The 18075-nt window shown below is 42.3% G+C and overlaps 1 protein-coding gene across 1 annotated transcript in view; it reads right to left on the bottom strand.

Annotated features, from left to right (window-relative positions):
• Window positions 1-1189: 1189 nt before the first annotated feature.
• PLCG2 (phospholipase C gamma 2) overlaps window positions 1190-18075 on the bottom strand; it is a 155479-nt gene continuing 138593 nt past the window's right edge. The window contains exons 31-33 of the mRNA XM_070500217.1: window positions 16605-16693; window positions 2278-2462; window positions 1190-1545 (exon numbers count right to left, since the gene is read on the bottom strand). Of these exons, the coding sequence (XP_070356318.1) occupies window positions 1503-1545; window positions 2278-2462; window positions 16605-16693 (317 nt within the window). The 3' untranslated portion in view covers window positions 1190-1502. The remainder of the gene's footprint in view (window positions 1546-2277; window positions 2463-16604; window positions 16694-18075) is intronic.

The raw sequence follows: 18075 nt of genomic DNA, 5'->3' as shown, positions 1-18075 counted from the left end.
CCCCCTTAAGAAAACAATTTTTTTACCCTTGTACCCCTAGACCTCAGCACAGTGCTTGACATATGGTTTTGCTCAATAAATTTTTGTGGAATGAAGGGAGAAGGTCTTTGGCTCGGACAGGCTGGTTTTAATGGAGTCTTCAGCTAGACATGCAGGCTGAGCCCAGGACAACAAGGGGAGCGCTGAGTGCGTTTCCAGGACCCTGTTGCATCTAAGGGAAGCCACCAGTCTTACCGCCAGTTTGTTCCTCCCCAGCACAATCTTGTTCACAGTTCCATCTTTTTCCCCATAAGCTGGTTCTCGATTTATCCCGAGCACGCTGTGTCTCTACTGACCACTCGCCCCACCCCAACACTATCCTTATCTTTAAAAAGCCCTGTTCAATCATCAAACTGTACAAATCATTAAATTGCATCTCAAGATGCAGAGGAGTGTCATCTCGTCCCAGGTGGCTTTGCCCCTCTGGGGACGGCCGCAGCTGGGATTTTCTGTAGCTTTCTAATGCTTAAGCCATAAGGCTTAGCTTGCTGCTCCAGAAGACTGGTAATCCAGAGAGAGTCCCCGATGGAGCCTAACTTTCATCACCTCGTTTAATCAGTGAACGACCTGTTGTCCGTGGGGATGGGGAGCTGCAGACCCAGAGCCTGCCCAGTGGTCACGCAGCCGGCTCACGAGCAGGCAGAGCAGGGGGGAGCAAGAAGCTGGCCGAGCCTTCAGTGGGTCTCTGGTTTCTAACAGGCTTTTTAAATCAAAGAGGCTCTAAGATTTCCATCTCCCACCCCCAATAACTCCAGTCACAAAGTAAGTCTCTGTCATTAACTGGAAATTGTCTTAAGGAACAGATTCCATGTACTCATGTACTGCAGCAGGTCCGTGCAGGAGATCGGTCTAGCCAGCTAGCCAGCTGGTAGTAGTTAAAGTGCATTGAACTGAGCCTGCTGGCCTGGGGCAGGGAAGCTGGGCAGATGTGGCTGTCTGGGGCAGGGCTCCCCTTTGGGCCTTGGTGAAATCCGATGGCCTTAATTGTGGAATCATTTGCCTTTTAGTTAAAATCCTTTTCAGAATCTACTGAATGAGTTCCTCACATTTCCAGCTCATCTTCCGTGGAAATCAATTACCTACATCTTTAGAGGCCGGAAAAGGAAGCCTGCTCAGTGTAAGGTCAGGCACAGAGGGGTTAACTGACGGACACTTTTCATTGCCTTTATTCAATGAGGTTTGGAACATGAGAGGCCAAAAACGATGAGCATGTTTTTGGGATTCTCTATAGAAAATTATAAGTTAAGAAACTGTCCAAGATGAAAAAATTAGCAGGAAATCACCCCAGCTCACGTCAACTGGGCCTTGTTTAGAAACGTCATCTTGACGGCACGTTTGAAGAGACGATGACATCACAGATGAGCATGTTCCCAGGGTCCGAGTACAGCACATTCTGCTACATGCAAACACACACACACACACTCACACACAACCCCTTACACACAACACACGCACCCTGGCTTCTAGGAGTAAAACTTGCTGTTGCTCACTCTCTTCTCTCTTAACCTGAAATAAAAGAGATTTCATCATCACCTACTGGGCTAAGACACGGGCCTTGGGCTGAACTCTGTACCATTTCTCTGTCTACACTTCTGCAGGCCATTCATGGCTGGAAGGTACAGGGCTGAGAGTCGGAGAGGTGTGCTCCTGGCAAGACATTTAACCTCTCTGAGTCTCAATTTCCCCACTGGTTATTGCACTGGGGTCATTGCTACTCTGTAGGCTGAAGTGAAGATGAAATGAGGATAATAGGGATAAGGCGCTCAGCACCACGTGTCCCACTAGAGGCTGCAATGGGCATTTTCTTTGGAATAATTCTGTGTTGCGCAGGACTCTCTGGCACATTCTAGGACACCAGGCATCTCTGGCTGCCCACCCCGCCACTCCATGTCCGTAGGACAACCAGAAGCAGCCCTTGTGTGGTGGACTCTGCCCTGATTTAGAACCACTGGGCTAGCCCATTCTTGGGGAAAGCTAGTGGTCATCGTTTACTTTCACTATGATACTGAACAGTCTTTCCAGTGATGACAGTTCTACTGGGGAAGCTGCAGATGTTTAAGACGTTACTCTAAGTTAATTTATAAAGCAAAGAGGATGAGAGTCAAGGGTATCAGTAAAGGATTTCTAAAGATAGCAAGGCAGGGGGCTTTCCTGAAGCCCGGCCACAGGTGCCCAAGGTCACTGGGCTTAGAGAAGCACGACCCTGAGGATTTGCAGTGGGGGGAAGGGCTGACCTACCTCCGGTTGCACTTCTCCTGGTACAGCTGGAGCTGGTTCTCGTTGACGTTGAACTCTTTAACGAGGGCATCCCGGTTGGCATTGCGCAAGTTCTGGTGTGTGTCGTACAGAAAGAGCTGGTTGTTCAGCTCTTCCTGCCGCCTCCGCAGCTGGCGACAGGAGGAGTAGAGTTCCTCTTCGCTCTCCTAGAGAGGAGGGGAGAGAACAAGCGTGTGGTGACACCTTCCAAACCAGAATGTGGGACATGGCATCTGAGGAGCATGACTGAAGGGAGCACGGGGCAGAAGTTTTGCAACTGCGATTATCCCAGAAAATCCAGGGCCTATTTTAACAAGATAAAACTTGCAATTATTTGTTCTATTGGAAGAAAGCAGTTTACAAAAACCTTTGTTTTTCACCATGTGGCTTTATCGTGAAACACTGAAATAAGTGCATTGCCCACTGGTCCCATTTCTTCATCTGAATCTGGTTTCTTATTGTCTGTGTCACCCTCATCTGAATGCAAAGGCTCTGAGCAGCTATGTGCGTAAAGTGGAACACAGCAGAGGAGGGACAGAGCCGCCTAATATGAGGACACAAAGGAGGGCAGGAGCCAGCAGATCATTCAAGATCTTCTAAGGGCCTTCAAAGGCCAGGTAACGTGCCAGAACATGGATGAACCTTGAAAACATTATACTAAGTGAAAGAAGCCAGTTCCAGAAGACCACGTACTATACAATTCCATTTATATGAAATGTCCAGAACAGGCAAATTCACAGAGACAGAAAGTAGATTAGTGGTTGTCTGGGGTGGGAGGAGTGGTGATGGCTAATGAGCAGGAAGTTTCTTTTAGGGGTGATGAAATCCTCTAAAATTGATCATGGCGATGGTTGCACAGCTCTGTGAACATACTAAAAACCATTGATTGTACACTTTAAATCAGTGAAGTGGAAGGTAGGTGTATGACTCATATCTCAATAAAGCTGTTATCAACCAAACAAAAGTCAAGGTATCATAGGTTTCACCCCCAGAGATGGGCATGTGACTCAGTTCTAGCCAGTAATGACGTTTCACTTCCCCACCATCAGCACCCAGGCCAGGCCACATCGAGACCTCCCTGGGGCTTTGGCTGGTGCTCTTTGGAAAAGATAGTTTCTTTTCTTGGGGATCAGCTGAAAGAGGGATGAACGTTTCCAGCTGCTGGTGGCCCCTCTGCTAGCATATAGAGAAAGTTGGGAATGAAGCCAGAGGAGAGGAAACAGAGCCACTGAGTGAGCACCTGGATCCAGCCATAACTGAAACAAGCCCCATCCCTAAGCTTTGCAGTTGTCTGAGCCAAAACATTTCCTCTATTATGCCAAGAAGAAAAAACCCTCGTAGGTAAGGAGTCTGGGTTTCAGTGTGGGAGGAGGATGACGACATCTCAGCTCTCTGATGTTTTTAAAAGATCCCTGACTACTGTGGAAAGGACGGCTACTTGGGAGGTAAGTCTACTGGCTGCTCCTACCGGTACAGCAGTTCAAGTGAGAGACTTCGGTGCTACAGAAACATTCATCAAGATACACAAATGGGCCTCTTCTGTCATTTATTTTTACAAAAAATGGCCTCAGACTGTACCTTGCTCTGCAAATTTTCCTTTCCACCTTAATGACCTAACAAAACATCATGGACATCCCCCAGGATAACAGGCGGAATTCTGACTTTGGAGAGTGGGGAGGGCGATGGTAAAGGTTATTCTGGCCGCTTGCAAAGTTGCAAAGGAGTAAAAAGATGTTTGTCTTCGCACAAGGAGCGGAGGTAAAATGGACAGTCCCTGGTGATGAATGGAATGTACTGAGAGAGGCATGGGGAGAGGCAACAATGATTCCGCTTAAATTTATGCCCTTCCTCAAGGAGACAACTTCCCTCCCTGTAACAAACAAAGCAAAACAAAACAAAAACCCCATTTAAGTCTTAACACTATACTATAAACGGTCTCTTTTCACTTATAACTATGTTACCTAATTTAGTCCTTAGCATTACATATAGTATTATATAACAGTTTTATATTTTATAACTTTGTAAAGGTTTATTAGTACTAAATTATCTGTCTTTGTATGTCTGCAAATGCCTTCATTTTGCCCCCGCTCTTGAATGACAGTTATTAGGATTGCAAGACATCTAGACTCACAGCTGTGTGTCTCAAGCATTCTGAAGATGCCCCTTGGTCTCCAGGCTGCTACCGCTATAGTCTTACTGTCATTCATCAATCCTTTGAAGGTAATCTGTCTTTTCTCTTTCATAATTTTCTCTTTATCCTGGTATTCTGCCGATTCAATAGGACATGTCTATACACGGATCTATACTTACTTATACTGCTGTGTTTATAGTTGGAGGACTCACGTCTCTTCAATGCTAGAAAATTCTCGCCATCAATAGTTCAAATGTTTTATGTTGGAGTTTCTCATTCTACTCTCCTTTTTTAAAATAATTCTTCAGATTTTTTATCTTGTCTTGCTGGGTTCAAAGTAAATTCCCCAACATAACCTTCACATTTACCAATTCTTTCCTTAACTGTATCCTTTCTGGAATTTCCCACTTACTAAGCTTTAAAGCAATTTTCTCCAAGATTTTTCAAATTGTATTTCCAGGATTTCTGATTAGTCCCTTCATTCCTACATGTTCTTGATTAATAGTAAGAAGGGTTGTTCTTTTTAAAATGCATGTTACTCATTGGGTTCTCTCTTTATTGGGGACAGCTAGTGGTTAAGTTTGCACATCCTGCTTTGGTGGCCCAGGGTTCACAAGTTCAGATCCTGGGCATGGACCTATACACCACTCATCAAGCCATGCTATGGCAGCATCCCAGATACAAAACAGAGGAAGGCTGGCACAGATGTTAGCTCAGGGACAGTCTTATTTGTGCAAAAAGGTGAAGATTGGCAACAGATGTTAGCTCAGGGCCAATCTTCCTCACCAAAAAAAAATTATTTCAGAGCCAGCCCTGATGGCTTAGTGGTTAAAATTCAGCATGCTCCAGTTCAGTGGCCTGGGTTCAGTTCCTGGGCACAGAACCACACCACTCATCTGTCAGCAGCCATGCTGTGGTAGTGGCTCATATAGAGGAAGTAGAGGGACCTACAACTAGAATGCTCACCGCTATGCATCACAGCTATGTGATGGGGCTTTGGGGAGGAAAAAAAAAAAAGAGGAAGATTGGCAACGGATGTTAGCTGAAGGCAAATCTTTCCCAGCAGAAGGAAAAAATTATTTCAAAGTTATTTTCGGATTCACTGGAGTGAATGCTCTTGCTTTTACATTTGTTAGCTGTATTAGCATTATTTTCTGGAGTGCTTTAAAATTGTAATGTGCAAGCTCATTGTGCATGGGAAGAGTCTTTCCTCCTGGAATCTGTATGTTGGAATCTGGTCCTCTGAAAGTTCTAAATGGGGGACTCCCAAGGGCAGGGTCGGCCAAGCGTTAGGGTGATGGCTCGGGGCTCTAGGTTCTCATTCCAGCCTGTGTCCTGGCTGCGCGGCTGTGTCTGCTTTTCTCCCAACCCCTCGAGCAAACAGCTGACCACTGGCCCGATGCGTCCTGGGCCGAGTCTTTTTTCTGAAGAAAAGTGAAACCCTCCCAGCCGTAGACCATCTATCTGTGCACAGCTTTCAGTCCCCTCGCATTAGCACACAAAAGATGAAATGAAATAAATGACGTACCCAAAAACAAGCAGTTAAAAAAAGAACAGAAGCCTGAGAAAAGCAGACTGAATCAGGAAAGAGAAACATAGAAATGGTTGAATGAAAAACCCAAAAAATAAAAATATAAAGTAAATGCAAGAGCTGAATTGTTTTGTGGGGAAAAAGTAGATAATCCATTATCTAACCTAATCTAGGAAAATGTGAAAGCCCAAACAGTCAAATAAGACATACGAAGAGGTATACAGCTAGACAAGAAGAAATGGAAGGAACCTGTGAAAGAAAAACCAAGATGACCATGAAAAGAATGAACACTTGTGTATTTATTTATTATAAAGATCTTGAGGCTCAAAAATATATATTATAGATACATACAGATGTATTTCCTATTAGGGAAAATTATCCCATAAGAGAAAAAGAAATTGAAGAGACTAATTTTATCCTAGAAGAAAAGGAGAAGGTTCTTACAACCAGGCCCAGAAAGGTTCACAAAAGCTGTCTTGAACATCTGTTATACGTAGGTAGCAGTTAACTCCGACCCTACCCAAAATGTGCCACAGCCTGGGCAAGACGGAAGGCTGCCAAGCAATTTTAATGAAGCCGCCATAACGAAACCTGACCGAAAACTACCGACCGGACTCTCAGGGAACACCAGTGCAAAAATCCGAAATAAAACATTAATGCATACTTACCACATACGTTATAGAAGCACATTAAGCAATACAATCCCATATTTTGCTAAGAAATTCTTTTTCCCACTCTTTTAAGATGACTGTTTCACACTTCCGCTCCCCTCAAGCCTCCTCAGTCTCAGCTGACGACCTGGCCTCTTGTTTCATACAGAATACAGAAGAAACTGCATGGGTAAACTGCCCATCCTGGGCCCCTGTCCCATATCCCACGCCTTCTCTCCTGCTGGTCCCAGGGTCCCATCTTGTCTCTCCTACTCAGATCTTCACTCCGGTACATACCACTTCTCCATCCTTAACAGTGTTTCTAAAAAAGAGAATGCCTAAACTGCAAGTTCTTGATTTTTCAGTTTTGAGGGGTTATCTTCAGAGAGAAAGACCTGACGACTTTCCCCAAACATGCTTATCTTCTCCTTGGAGATATGTCAATTTTGGGTTATATCAATTCACGTTTACGTTGTGATTTTATTATTATTCCTGCTTCAAACCCTTGTATCTTCTTTAACCCCTTGCACAATGACCAAAACATTGGTGCAATGTTATTAACTAAAGGGCAGCTTTTATTCGGTTTTCACTGCTTTTTCCACCCATGTTCTTTTCCTGGTCCAGGATCCCACCTGCACTTAGTTGCTGTGTCTCCTTAGTCTCCTCCAATCTCTGACGTTTCCTCAGTCCTCCCTTACCTTTTATGACCTTGGTACTTTTGAAGAGTACTGGTCAGTAATTTTGTATAATGTCCCACAATCTGGGTTTGTCTGATGTTTTCTCGTGATTTGTTTGAGATTATGCAGCTTTGGCAAGAATGCCACAGAAGTGATGTACCGTCCTCAGGAGGTACATGATAGCGACACGTCTTATTACTGGTGGTAATGTTGATCATTTGGTTAAGACAGTGTCTGCCAGGTTCATCCACCGTAGAGCTGCCATTTTTCTCTTTTCAATTAATAAATTTCTAGGAGAAAGATACTTTGAGATTATGCAAACATCTCATTTCTCCTCTAACTTTCGCTCACTAACTTTAGCACCCATTCATAGATCTTACCTACAGCAATTTTTACTGAGGTTTCCAATGGTGACTTTCTATTTCCCTCATTCCTTCAACATTTATTAATTGGAATTCTTTTATAAGAAAGAGCTCTCTCTTCTCTCTCATTTAGTTATTTATTCATTTATGGACACATGAATTCTGTGGGTTATAGTCCAATATCACCCTTATTTATTTTGTTATTCAAATTGCTCTACCTTTGGCCATTGCGAGCTCTTTGGGTTTGGCTCCTATGCCCATTTGGTGTGTCCCCATGCTTTTCCAGCACTTCTTCACTCACCAGAACTTCAGGTTACTCCAGGCTCATTTTATCCGTCTCAGTTCTTGAATCAATCACTTGAATAAAGAGCTTTGATTTCTTTTATTGGAGAATGATATTTAGAAAGCAAGATCTGGGTGCTTAGATGTGCTCATTGCTAGCGGAGTGTCATTGGTTCTAGGCTCTCTCAGCAGACAGAGCTAGAGTATGTATGTATAGTAACCAATGCAAACACACACTTACATCTGTATTCCCATCTGTCTGTGCGTGTTTTATATATATACTATATACTGATTCCAACCAAACATTAATTTTGGAAGGGTTGGTACATATTCCTACTTCTTGTCTTATGTCTTCCAGCAGATTTTATACTTTTCCTTATAAAAGCCCTGTAACCTTTCTTATTTAAATTACTCCTAATGTGTTATAGTTTTTGTCAATATCGTGAATGAGATTTTCCGTCTGTCGCTGACTCTCACCCCACATTTCCAACTGTCATTTCTGGAATAGAGAAAGTGGTTAAACTCAATAAGACAAATAAACAAAAATCAGTCTCCTTAAAATTGGAGTCTTTCTGTTTTTTTTTTAATACATAACCATAATTTATGAATATAAATAATTTTATCTCCTTACTACAATTTATACTAGTTATTTCATTGGGTTACATTTATGCTTTTTCTCACTAAATGTGTTGCTAACTGTGCCAGTGTTAAACCATCCTTGCATTATTGGAATAACTAGTTAATATATTTTTATTCTAGTAAATAGGTGGAAATGACTTGCTAATTTTTTTAAAAAATTTTAACATCTGTATTCAGAAGTGGCATTGATCTAGGACTAGTGGGGGGCAGGAGACAGAGGCATATTATCTTTCTCCAGTCTTGTTATGAAAGTTACATAGTTTCAAGACATTAAGTGAAGCATTTCGATTTTTCTATTGACTTCAGTGGATTAAAACTGGAATTATGTTCTTTAAATCCAGGTAGAAAACCATCTAGATCTGATACCAGTTTTATCTGATAGGTGTTCTGTCATCCTTCCAGTGTGTTCTATAAGACTTTTTGTCTCGAAGTTTTCCACTGCATCTTTAAACAATTTTAGCCCATTTACATTCTTCAAGGTGATCATCCATTTGCCCTACTTTTTCAAATTTATTTATCTTCTCATTATTTGGGGTCCAGTCTCCTTTTCAATATTTACTCCTATAGGTTTTTGGTCTTATTCTGTTCCTTTATTAAGCAGGCAGAGTTTATTTAATTGGTCTTTTATTCTCTTTGTTTTGCGTTTCATTCACTTGGCTCTTATCTCTATTTTGTTCTTCTTGGTGTTTTAAATTTTTTAAAAGACGAATACTTGGTGCATGTGTTTTCAGTCTTCTGCGCAGCTTTAAGGCAAGCCCTTTCCTCTTCTAAACATAGTTACGGCATAAGTGTTTTTCTACTTCCTAGGTAATTTACTTGCTTTGATTTATTTCATCTAGGAATTTTTTATTTTCAAATAGTGAACATTTTAGCCATCGTTTCATTATCTTTCACATTTTATCAGGTAATAAACAAATGCATTAAGGTTTTTTTTGTGACCAAGTATGCAATCAAGATTATAGTTTCTGAAAAAATAGAAGAAAACAGGGTACATTATCCACCTGTAGGACACAAAGTTGTACCTCTCCCATCAAGTGTTAGTCATATTAGCTTGATCACCTGTCCTTGCTGATTTTTTTGTATACTAGACATTCCAAATTCTGGGTTTTTTTTAATCAAGTAATCTTTATATTTGTAGGAGCTTTTGTTCTACATATTTAGCACGGTAATGTGGTTCCTAATTAAACACCTGCAACTCTTATATCCCTTTTGTAAACCAAACATTCTATCGTTAGGTCATATAGTCCCTCTTAACGTTCTTGGTACTTTTCATCTTTAATTCTACTTTATTTTAATTTTCCCTTCCTAATTTTTCCCAATAACTCCTCCATTCCTGGGGTTTTTTTTAACCTTTCTTTACTGTTTGTTTTAGGCTTATTTCTCGTAAACATTGCAAAGTTGGATTTCTTTGCTTCTTTTTAAATAGAATTCAGTCCACTCACTGAATCAAATATGTTATACCCATTCCATTTTGATTATTATACATTTTTCTTTGCTTTAATTTCTTCTTTTATGCTCTTTTTCCTTATTTTTACTCTCTTAGTCAAGTTTCTGTATATCTCCTTTTTTTGTCCTCCTTATTTCTCCTCTGCTTTTCAATTTTTACGGTGGTTACCTTCAGTTTTCAATAATCCTGATTAAAATTACATTTTCTTTTTACATCAACATTTCAGAAGTAACTCTCCCCTTGCAGGATGCCTTATGTGTCTACTGATCCCCCAACCATCAAACTGAAAGCTTTCAGGGCACCTTTAATTTACCTCTCTACTCCTGGGTTTTGCTGATATATTTTCAGTTCCAGACTATTCATAAATTTTTCATTATAGTGTATTCCTTCTGTTTCAAGAATCTTTGACACTTAACATCACAAAATTTTAATCATCCTGTTGTCATCCTGCAAAATCTAACTGTACCACGAAATTATTCATTATTTCCACCTCTTCATCTCCCTAATTGGAAATCTCCCTTCTGATTAAAGTTTCCATTGATTCGGGTGCTTTCTTGGGTGAGATAAATAATATCTAAAATCTTGCATATCCACAAATACATTTCCGCTGCCTAGCCATGTGGGTGGCTGGACACTGAATTCTTCTGTCTTTCTAGACTACAGATGACATTCTACTATCTTCTAGTGTCCAGTGCTGAAGAGGACAAGTCTGATATTAGATCTACTTAAGTTTTCTTTCTGGATAACTTGAGGCATTGGGAAGTTTAGGTTTTTGATTTATCCCTGGAATTCAAAACTTCTACTAAAATACGACAGGGGTGTGGGTGTGATTTCTAGTCAACCCTTCAGGAACCAAGTGAGCCCTCTCAAGCAGAAAATCAGAGAAAATTCCCTCTACTCACTGTTTCATTAATAGCTACCCACCCATCTGTTCCACTTTATCCTTCAGGACATGCTCGCCCGTCAGGTCATTTGCATCTGTCCTCTGAGCCTCTCTTTTCCTTAATGACTTCCATCTCATGATGGTATTGCTTTGGACTGAGAGATTTCTTCCATGTGGTCTTCTGGGTCACTAATGCTGATCTCTCTATTTATATACTAAATTTTTAAATTCAAGAAATCGCTTTTTGGCTTCAAATTCCGGAAAGTCTATTCAGTGCTATACTTAGATATCCTTGAACGCTCTTACGACTTCTGTGTTAGGGTTCTCATCGGATGCTTCCAGCAGCTGTACGTCATCTGCCAGCCACCTGTACAGGTGTCCACCTGAGTCTTTCTTCCTCTTCTTGCTCTCTGTGCCCATTTTTTCATTGCGTGCTCACGGTTTTTGTGAACAGTAGTGACACTGAGTTGTCGGGTCTTAGTGGGAGGCACAGCAGTTTCTGCTCTTTGAGGCCGGCTTTGGGCAAACTTCAGTTGTTGGGGCCCAAGGAGGGCCGTTCTCTGTGCCTCTGGGTCTCCCCGACTGTAAAGAAATCCTCTCCAACCTCAAAAACCAGGACCAGTTGCGTTCCAGAGGGCAGCACCCCATGCTGGTCCTCCAGGACTCCAGAAGTGTGTGCCACAGCCCTTCTCCAAAGGGACTCACACACCTGCTCCGGCTGAGCCCTCGCCAGGAACCACAGAATCCTGTCTCTCCACTAGGCCACTCCACCCCTCCCACCTTAGCTCTCATCCAGCACAAAACTAAGCACAGTCCACACCAAGATCAGTTCTCAAAGGTCCGGGCAGCCAGTCTTCTCAAACGTACTCTCCAGGTACTGCCAGCTTGGCTATTGACGATGATTAAGATGAACATTCAGGTTTCCATACTTTCTCCTGCCCCATTCTTCTGAATCTCACAAGTTTAGATCATTTGAGTGGAGCCCCTTTTCAATTAATGGCAAGACTGCATGTAATACATCAACTTAAAAGAAACTATTTACTTTCAGAGAACAATTCGACATATATTCAGAACTATAAGGACTTTTTTCCTTTTCTGCTCTATTATTCCATTACTAAATATCTAGCCTCAGGAAATAATTTTAATCAAAAAATGTTACATGAAGCCCTTCATTATTTATAAAAAATAACCTAACTGTCCATCAGTGGGAGGATAACTAAGTGAATTAGGGACCTCCACCTGATGAAACGGGCATTAACGGCTTTGAAAAACCTATCACATCATGGAAAAATGCTCAAAGTCATCTGTGAAGTGGACAAAGGGCACACAATCATAGGTATTATAGGAATCCAACCATGCAAATATCATATGCAAACCTTATTAGGAGAAGGAAACATACCACAATGCTATCTGTGGTTATGTACAGGTTGTTTACGGGGATTTTTTTTCAACCCCCTCCTTCCTTTCTTTTTCTGTTTCTCAAATTAAATATAGTAGGTAATAAAGTGGTGTTAAAAAATACTCTTTGTAAACCATATATATGGCTAATGGAGTACAGGACTGAGAATTGACAAAGTAATTGTGACATGTGAATGGCTTCTTCAGAGGGGCTGAAAGTGCTTATTGACAGTTTCCTGGGACTTCACTCACAAACATTTGCTGAGACAGAGTTTAAACTCCATCTCGGCCCTCAGCGGATCAATCATTTGCTCAGACCAGCCTTTCCTGAAGCTGTTTACTTTCCTGAAGCTGTCTCTCCCGGGCATCACAGAGGATGCGGCTGACAAATAAAACAAGGTTTGACCTTTGGGTGGTGAGAAAACCCAGGCCTACCAAACACAACCCAGCTCCTGCGAGAGACCCCTCCTTGCCGTGTGGGCAGAATCACCAAACAGCACCTGTGCGTCGCTCAGAACCAGGTGACAGATGTGGAACTAAATAAAAGCTCGAGAACCGGCAGCTGTAAGGAAATTTGCACACACACAACTTTTCCGCCACAGCTCCTTCAGAAAGCACATCTGGGAGAGTCAACGTTCCACTTAGAACCCCACACGAGGCCCCCACCTCCCCCTACGCTCTGCGGCGGCATCCCCAACCACACCCAACCCGTGAAGCTTCCCTCATCAAGGAAGTCAAATCTGGGTAAACACATTTTCCTTTAAACGTATGCATTTCCTCTGCCATCAATGATACCTCATCATTTAAATTATTTATATTGTTTTGGTTTGTTTATGACAGCTTTGCAGAGCAGTATCCAGACAAACGCTGTCCTACCACCACCCAAAACCCATTTTATCACTTCATTTTTCCAAGAAATGTCTGCAGGTGGGTTTATGTACTTAGAGAGGAAGTGCTGGTTCTCTTTCCCGAGGCAAGAGAATCCCGCATCCTGTGGTGGGCTGGGGAGACGTAAGCTTGACTAAGCCAAGAGTCTTCAAGCTCACTTATTCAAGGCTTTGCTGAAGGCCTAAGTTTTACAATTTTACCACCCTGCTAAAATCATTGATCCCACTCATTCCATATCTGGGAATCAATCCTAAGGAAATAGTTCTGAATTAAAGGAGGAAAAGGGTGACCACACAAAGACGTTCATGAGAGCCCTGCTTGTAAGTGGATTTCATATAAATGCCCAGCTTGGGTGAATGATTAATCTATCGTCCACTCACTTGACGGGAAAATCTGTCAGTCATTTAAATGCTAATGAACATTAGGTAACAGTATAAAAAGTGCTTCTCTCACTTTCAAGCAGTGGTTCTCAACCAAGGATGATTTCACCACCCAGGGGACATCTGACAATGTCTGGTGGTAGTTTTGGTTGTTATACAAGAGGGGGTGCTGCTGGCATCTAGTGGGTCGAGGGCAGGGATGCTGCTAAACGTCCCATGATGCACAGGACAGCCCCACCACAAAGGATGATCCGGCCTCAACTGTCAAGAGTGCCTAAGTTTAAAAAAAAAAAAACTAGCTTTAAAGAAAAAAAATTACGCATGTATACATGAAATTTGTATTATTATTGTTATTATACTTACATAAAGAATGTATTGGCCTAGGACACAAAGGAAGCACACAGATGAAATGCAAACTTTATCTACTCCCTTCCTCCCACTTATAAAACTACACTTTCCAGACCGTCTAGGCTGTGATTGGATTTTTGAACCATTTGTACAAAATATATTCTAACTTGTCTTTTTTTTTGCTTTTTTCTCCCCAAATCCCCCAAGTACACAGTTGTGTATTTTTAGTTGTGGGTCCTAGTTGTGGCATGTGGGACGCCACCTCAACGTGGCCTGATGAGTGGTGCCATGTCTGCGCCCAGGATCCGAACCAGTATAACCCTGGGCCGCTGCAGCGGAGAGCACGAACTTATTAGCCACTTGGCCACAGGGCCCGCCCCTAGCTTAAGTCTTTTAATAGACTTATTAAAGACCTCAGATAGTCTCATTAATGATAAATTGGCAAATGCATAATTCATTCTAAAAGAGGAGAAATTTAAAACGTGGGCATTCTCAACAAGGACTTGATGATGACTCAGTCACCTGGTAAAAGGAGGAATTTATAGAAACTTTCACGACTGAGCATTTCTGTCACAGGAAGAATCGTGGAAGGTGATTTTTTGATCCATAACTTAAGGTTCAAGTGAAAACTAGAATTTTCATATAAACAGTACATTTATTTTGACAGTCTCAAGCGTTCACATTTAAATTTGTTTCAAAATGGAAAACTTTCAATATCCATCCGCTTATCCTCTTAAGACAGATTTCACCATCACGCACTTATTATATACCAACAAAAAGTGAGGCCTTTGGCTGTCACTGAGGCCCTTGGGCCGCAACTATTGTGCCTTTTAAGTCTCTCCTTCCTGTTTTTACTGCTTTCTATCTTTCCTTATTTTTGCATCCGCCTGCATCTCGGTGCTTCTAAAATGCTTTGGAGTGTTAAACCATCAAGGTTGCAAAAACCGTACGTAAGGGAAACAGCTATTCAGAAAAGCCTAATGTTCTCTCCTCTGAGTCAAGTTCATGAATTTTTACTGCGTGGACAATGACTGTTAAAAGGCATCCCCAGCCCACCCCCCATCTCCCTTCCCCATTGGAAGGCTCTCAGCTCTATTCTGCAAATTGCCAAACAAGCAACTTCCAAATCACTGTTTCACCCTTAGAGCCAAAAGAACAACGGTACAGGCTGTGATTTCTCTACTCAGAGGACAACCAAGGAGAGAAAACAAGACGCGCATCTGGCAGCACTGACCAAGCCCACATCAGCCCTGTGGGGGCCAGAACCATAGTTTTTCTAGGTTATCCTAAGATAGGTGGGGTGACCCTTGAAATCCCCCAGCCCAGGCCGGGTTTTGTGGTAGGGGAATGGAAAGATTGTGGGAGAGTACATTGGCCATGTACGAAGCCTTGCAAAAACACATCCCGAGTGGGTTTCATTCTATGGGAGAGGCCATCAGGAAGATCCTGAAGCCCCAGAATCACCATCAATATCCAGATCTCTCCCGCCATCAAACCCAAGACCCGAACTCCCCACAGCTTGGTGCTGGGTCCTGAGCAGCTTCACCTCATCCTCGTTCATAGTTCAAGGTTCAAGGAGGCCAAGCCCTTTCTGCCAAGTCTACCCGAAAATTGGTTAATCAAAGAGGGACTAAGTTATCTTCAAGGCCTTGGCAAACCAAAAGGATCAAGAAGGCCAGCTCCTCCAGCAGCAGAGAGAACCACAAAAGGAGCGCTGCTCACTATGGGAAGTTGCGGTCCACAAAGTTCCTCCCCGGGGACAGGTCACAACAAGGCCTTGTTGGATGCTCTCAGACCTTTTAAGGGATTACCAAAGCCCAACAGGAGGGAAAAGCACCGAGGAAGGATCAGGTTATCTAGAAGAGCACTCTCTTGTCTGGCTCTTGCTAACATGAAACTAAGGAACTTCCACAGAGCTTCACCCTTTCCAACTACATGGCCTACGCACAGAATCGTACAGCAGTCTCCAAGAAGGATGGATGCTGATGTCGACACAAATAATCCATAATGAATCTATAAACCAAAATTGGGGTGAGTTTATTATGAGCCAGGTCTGAGGACTGTAGCCCGGGACCTTCTTTTCCCAAAGAAGGAAGGGCACCAAAGAAATGGGGTGTCCAGAGGGGTTATACACCATCTTGGAACAAACAGCATACATCATATACAAGAGGAATGTCCCTTGTACGACAGTCATGAGATTGCTTGGCTGGCACAGCAGATCAGTGGTCACAAGGTGAGCACAGAAGGTCGGTAATTAATCCTTAGTTTCCAGGAAGAGATGCTTATTCTTAAGGAAATGCCGAAAGTGGGGAAGATACATCCCTATCTTTAAGGGCATCATCCTCGGCTTTGGGACATTGTAAATGTTTAAAGCAGGCATACAATGCATGCTCGACAGGCCACATTAGGCCCTTTTGGCAAAACAAGGTCAGGACAGATTAGTTTTAAACCAAATAGGTTCCTCATATACTCCAATAGATCCTGTTGCTTTTCATTTATTTATCATTGGGAGGAAAAACCTAGGAGCCCTGGGTAAATCTGTAGCTAAAAGGAATTCCTCTTTAATGATGTGGCAAGTTTGACTAGACAATTTTCAATGAGTTTAAGTCCATCAGCCAACTGCACTCACTGGCCATTTCCACCCCACCAGCAGGCATAGCTCAGGGAACCCCAACTGGTGTTTCTCCACTCACCAGGACGGGCCGCATCTCACAGAAAACCAGGAGGGAAGCCAGCTCAATGTCTTCACTGTACCCATTCTTCAGAGGAACAGATCTAAATCCTGCAGCAGAATAGAAAAACAACGCAAAGGCAGGCGATTATTGTCAGACCTTAGCTTTCCTGGGGTACCCAGGGATCACATGTCCCATCCAAGAAGCAGAGAGGTCAGTGCCCCATGCTAGGGGCTGACTTTCAGGAAGCCAGAAGTCCCATCCTGACGGTTAGAGAGAGGGGCTCCAGAATGCAGCCTTGACAGGTCTACTCAGAGAAGTTCAAAATACCTGCCATCTAGAAATGAAAATGATTCACTCAGAAGAAATTAAAATCCACAGGACATTACACATTGACTTTAGAGTGACTGCAGCTGTGCTTCAATTCTTTAAATACTCCTGAGGCCAAAAGACTCAAAAGAGTAATGAATCTTCACACCTATTTCCTCCACTTAGTCATTTACAAAGCATAGCCAAGGGTGTGTCGTATCTTTAAAGATTTCCAATGGGAGGCAATCTTCCCGTCCCTTGGCAGTTCACAGCAGTATTGATCATCCTCCTCTAAAAGCCATTCCCTATTTACAATTAGGACCTGTGTCTGACAGTCATTTAAACGTTTCTTTTTATTTAGAGAAGGGCTGAGATGGAGCTGAATTTTTCCCCCAATTAAGTAATGTTTAAGGCAACACATCTCAAAGTTGAGTTTGCTTGTCTTAAGTAAGTAGTACAAAAGAATACACAGTAACAATGAAAGTCTCGCTCCCACCCACTCATAATTCCTTATTCCAGAAGGAACTATTTTTAACAGTAGCTTCCCAAAATAGTCTATGCATATGTCTGAGTTTCCTTTAAAACCCGAAAGGATAAGACCCTGACCTAAGCAATTCTGAACCTTACAATTTCCATTTAACATCCTATCATGGGGATTCACTGTATGGCCCTCGTTCGACTTGAAAATTTTTTATTTGCGTTGTATCTACTGATTCTCCAGGACAGACCATGCCCAAATTAGGGCACCCCCCTCTCTTTCCTCTGTGCCTTTCATCATTCAGTTTTTGGCTTGTTCAATGATGATGATTATTTCTCTTAGAGAACCTTTTCACTCTCAGGAGATTTATCACCTTTAAATAACATCTACTGAATCTCTCACTTCCCACTGCTTATGATGAGGAAACTGGCATGCTTGCCCAACCCTATACTGCTCTCCCTTTTCTTCCTCTAATTTGGGTAAACTGTATTATTATTTCTACACCGACACGGTGTGTAATATTTGCGTTCCATTTTGTAACCATAATTCTCCCACAAAGGGAGACTTATATTTTTCTGACATTTATACAGCAAAGCTAAAAGAATATTACAAGGAACATTTGTACACCCACTGCCTAGATCTCACCATTAACCTTTGACTCGTTTTATCACATTTACCCAGCCACCAATCTATCATGTGCATGCA

Source organism: Equus asinus, chromosome 28 (assembly GCF_041296235.1).
Source record: "Equus asinus isolate D_3611 breed Donkey chromosome 28, EquAss-T2T_v2, whole genome shotgun sequence".
Lineage (NCBI taxonomy): Eukaryota > Metazoa > Chordata > Mammalia > Perissodactyla > Equidae > Equus > Equus asinus.
Note: the sequence above shows the minus strand (reverse complement) of the source record. Positions and strands in the feature narration are given on the sequence as shown.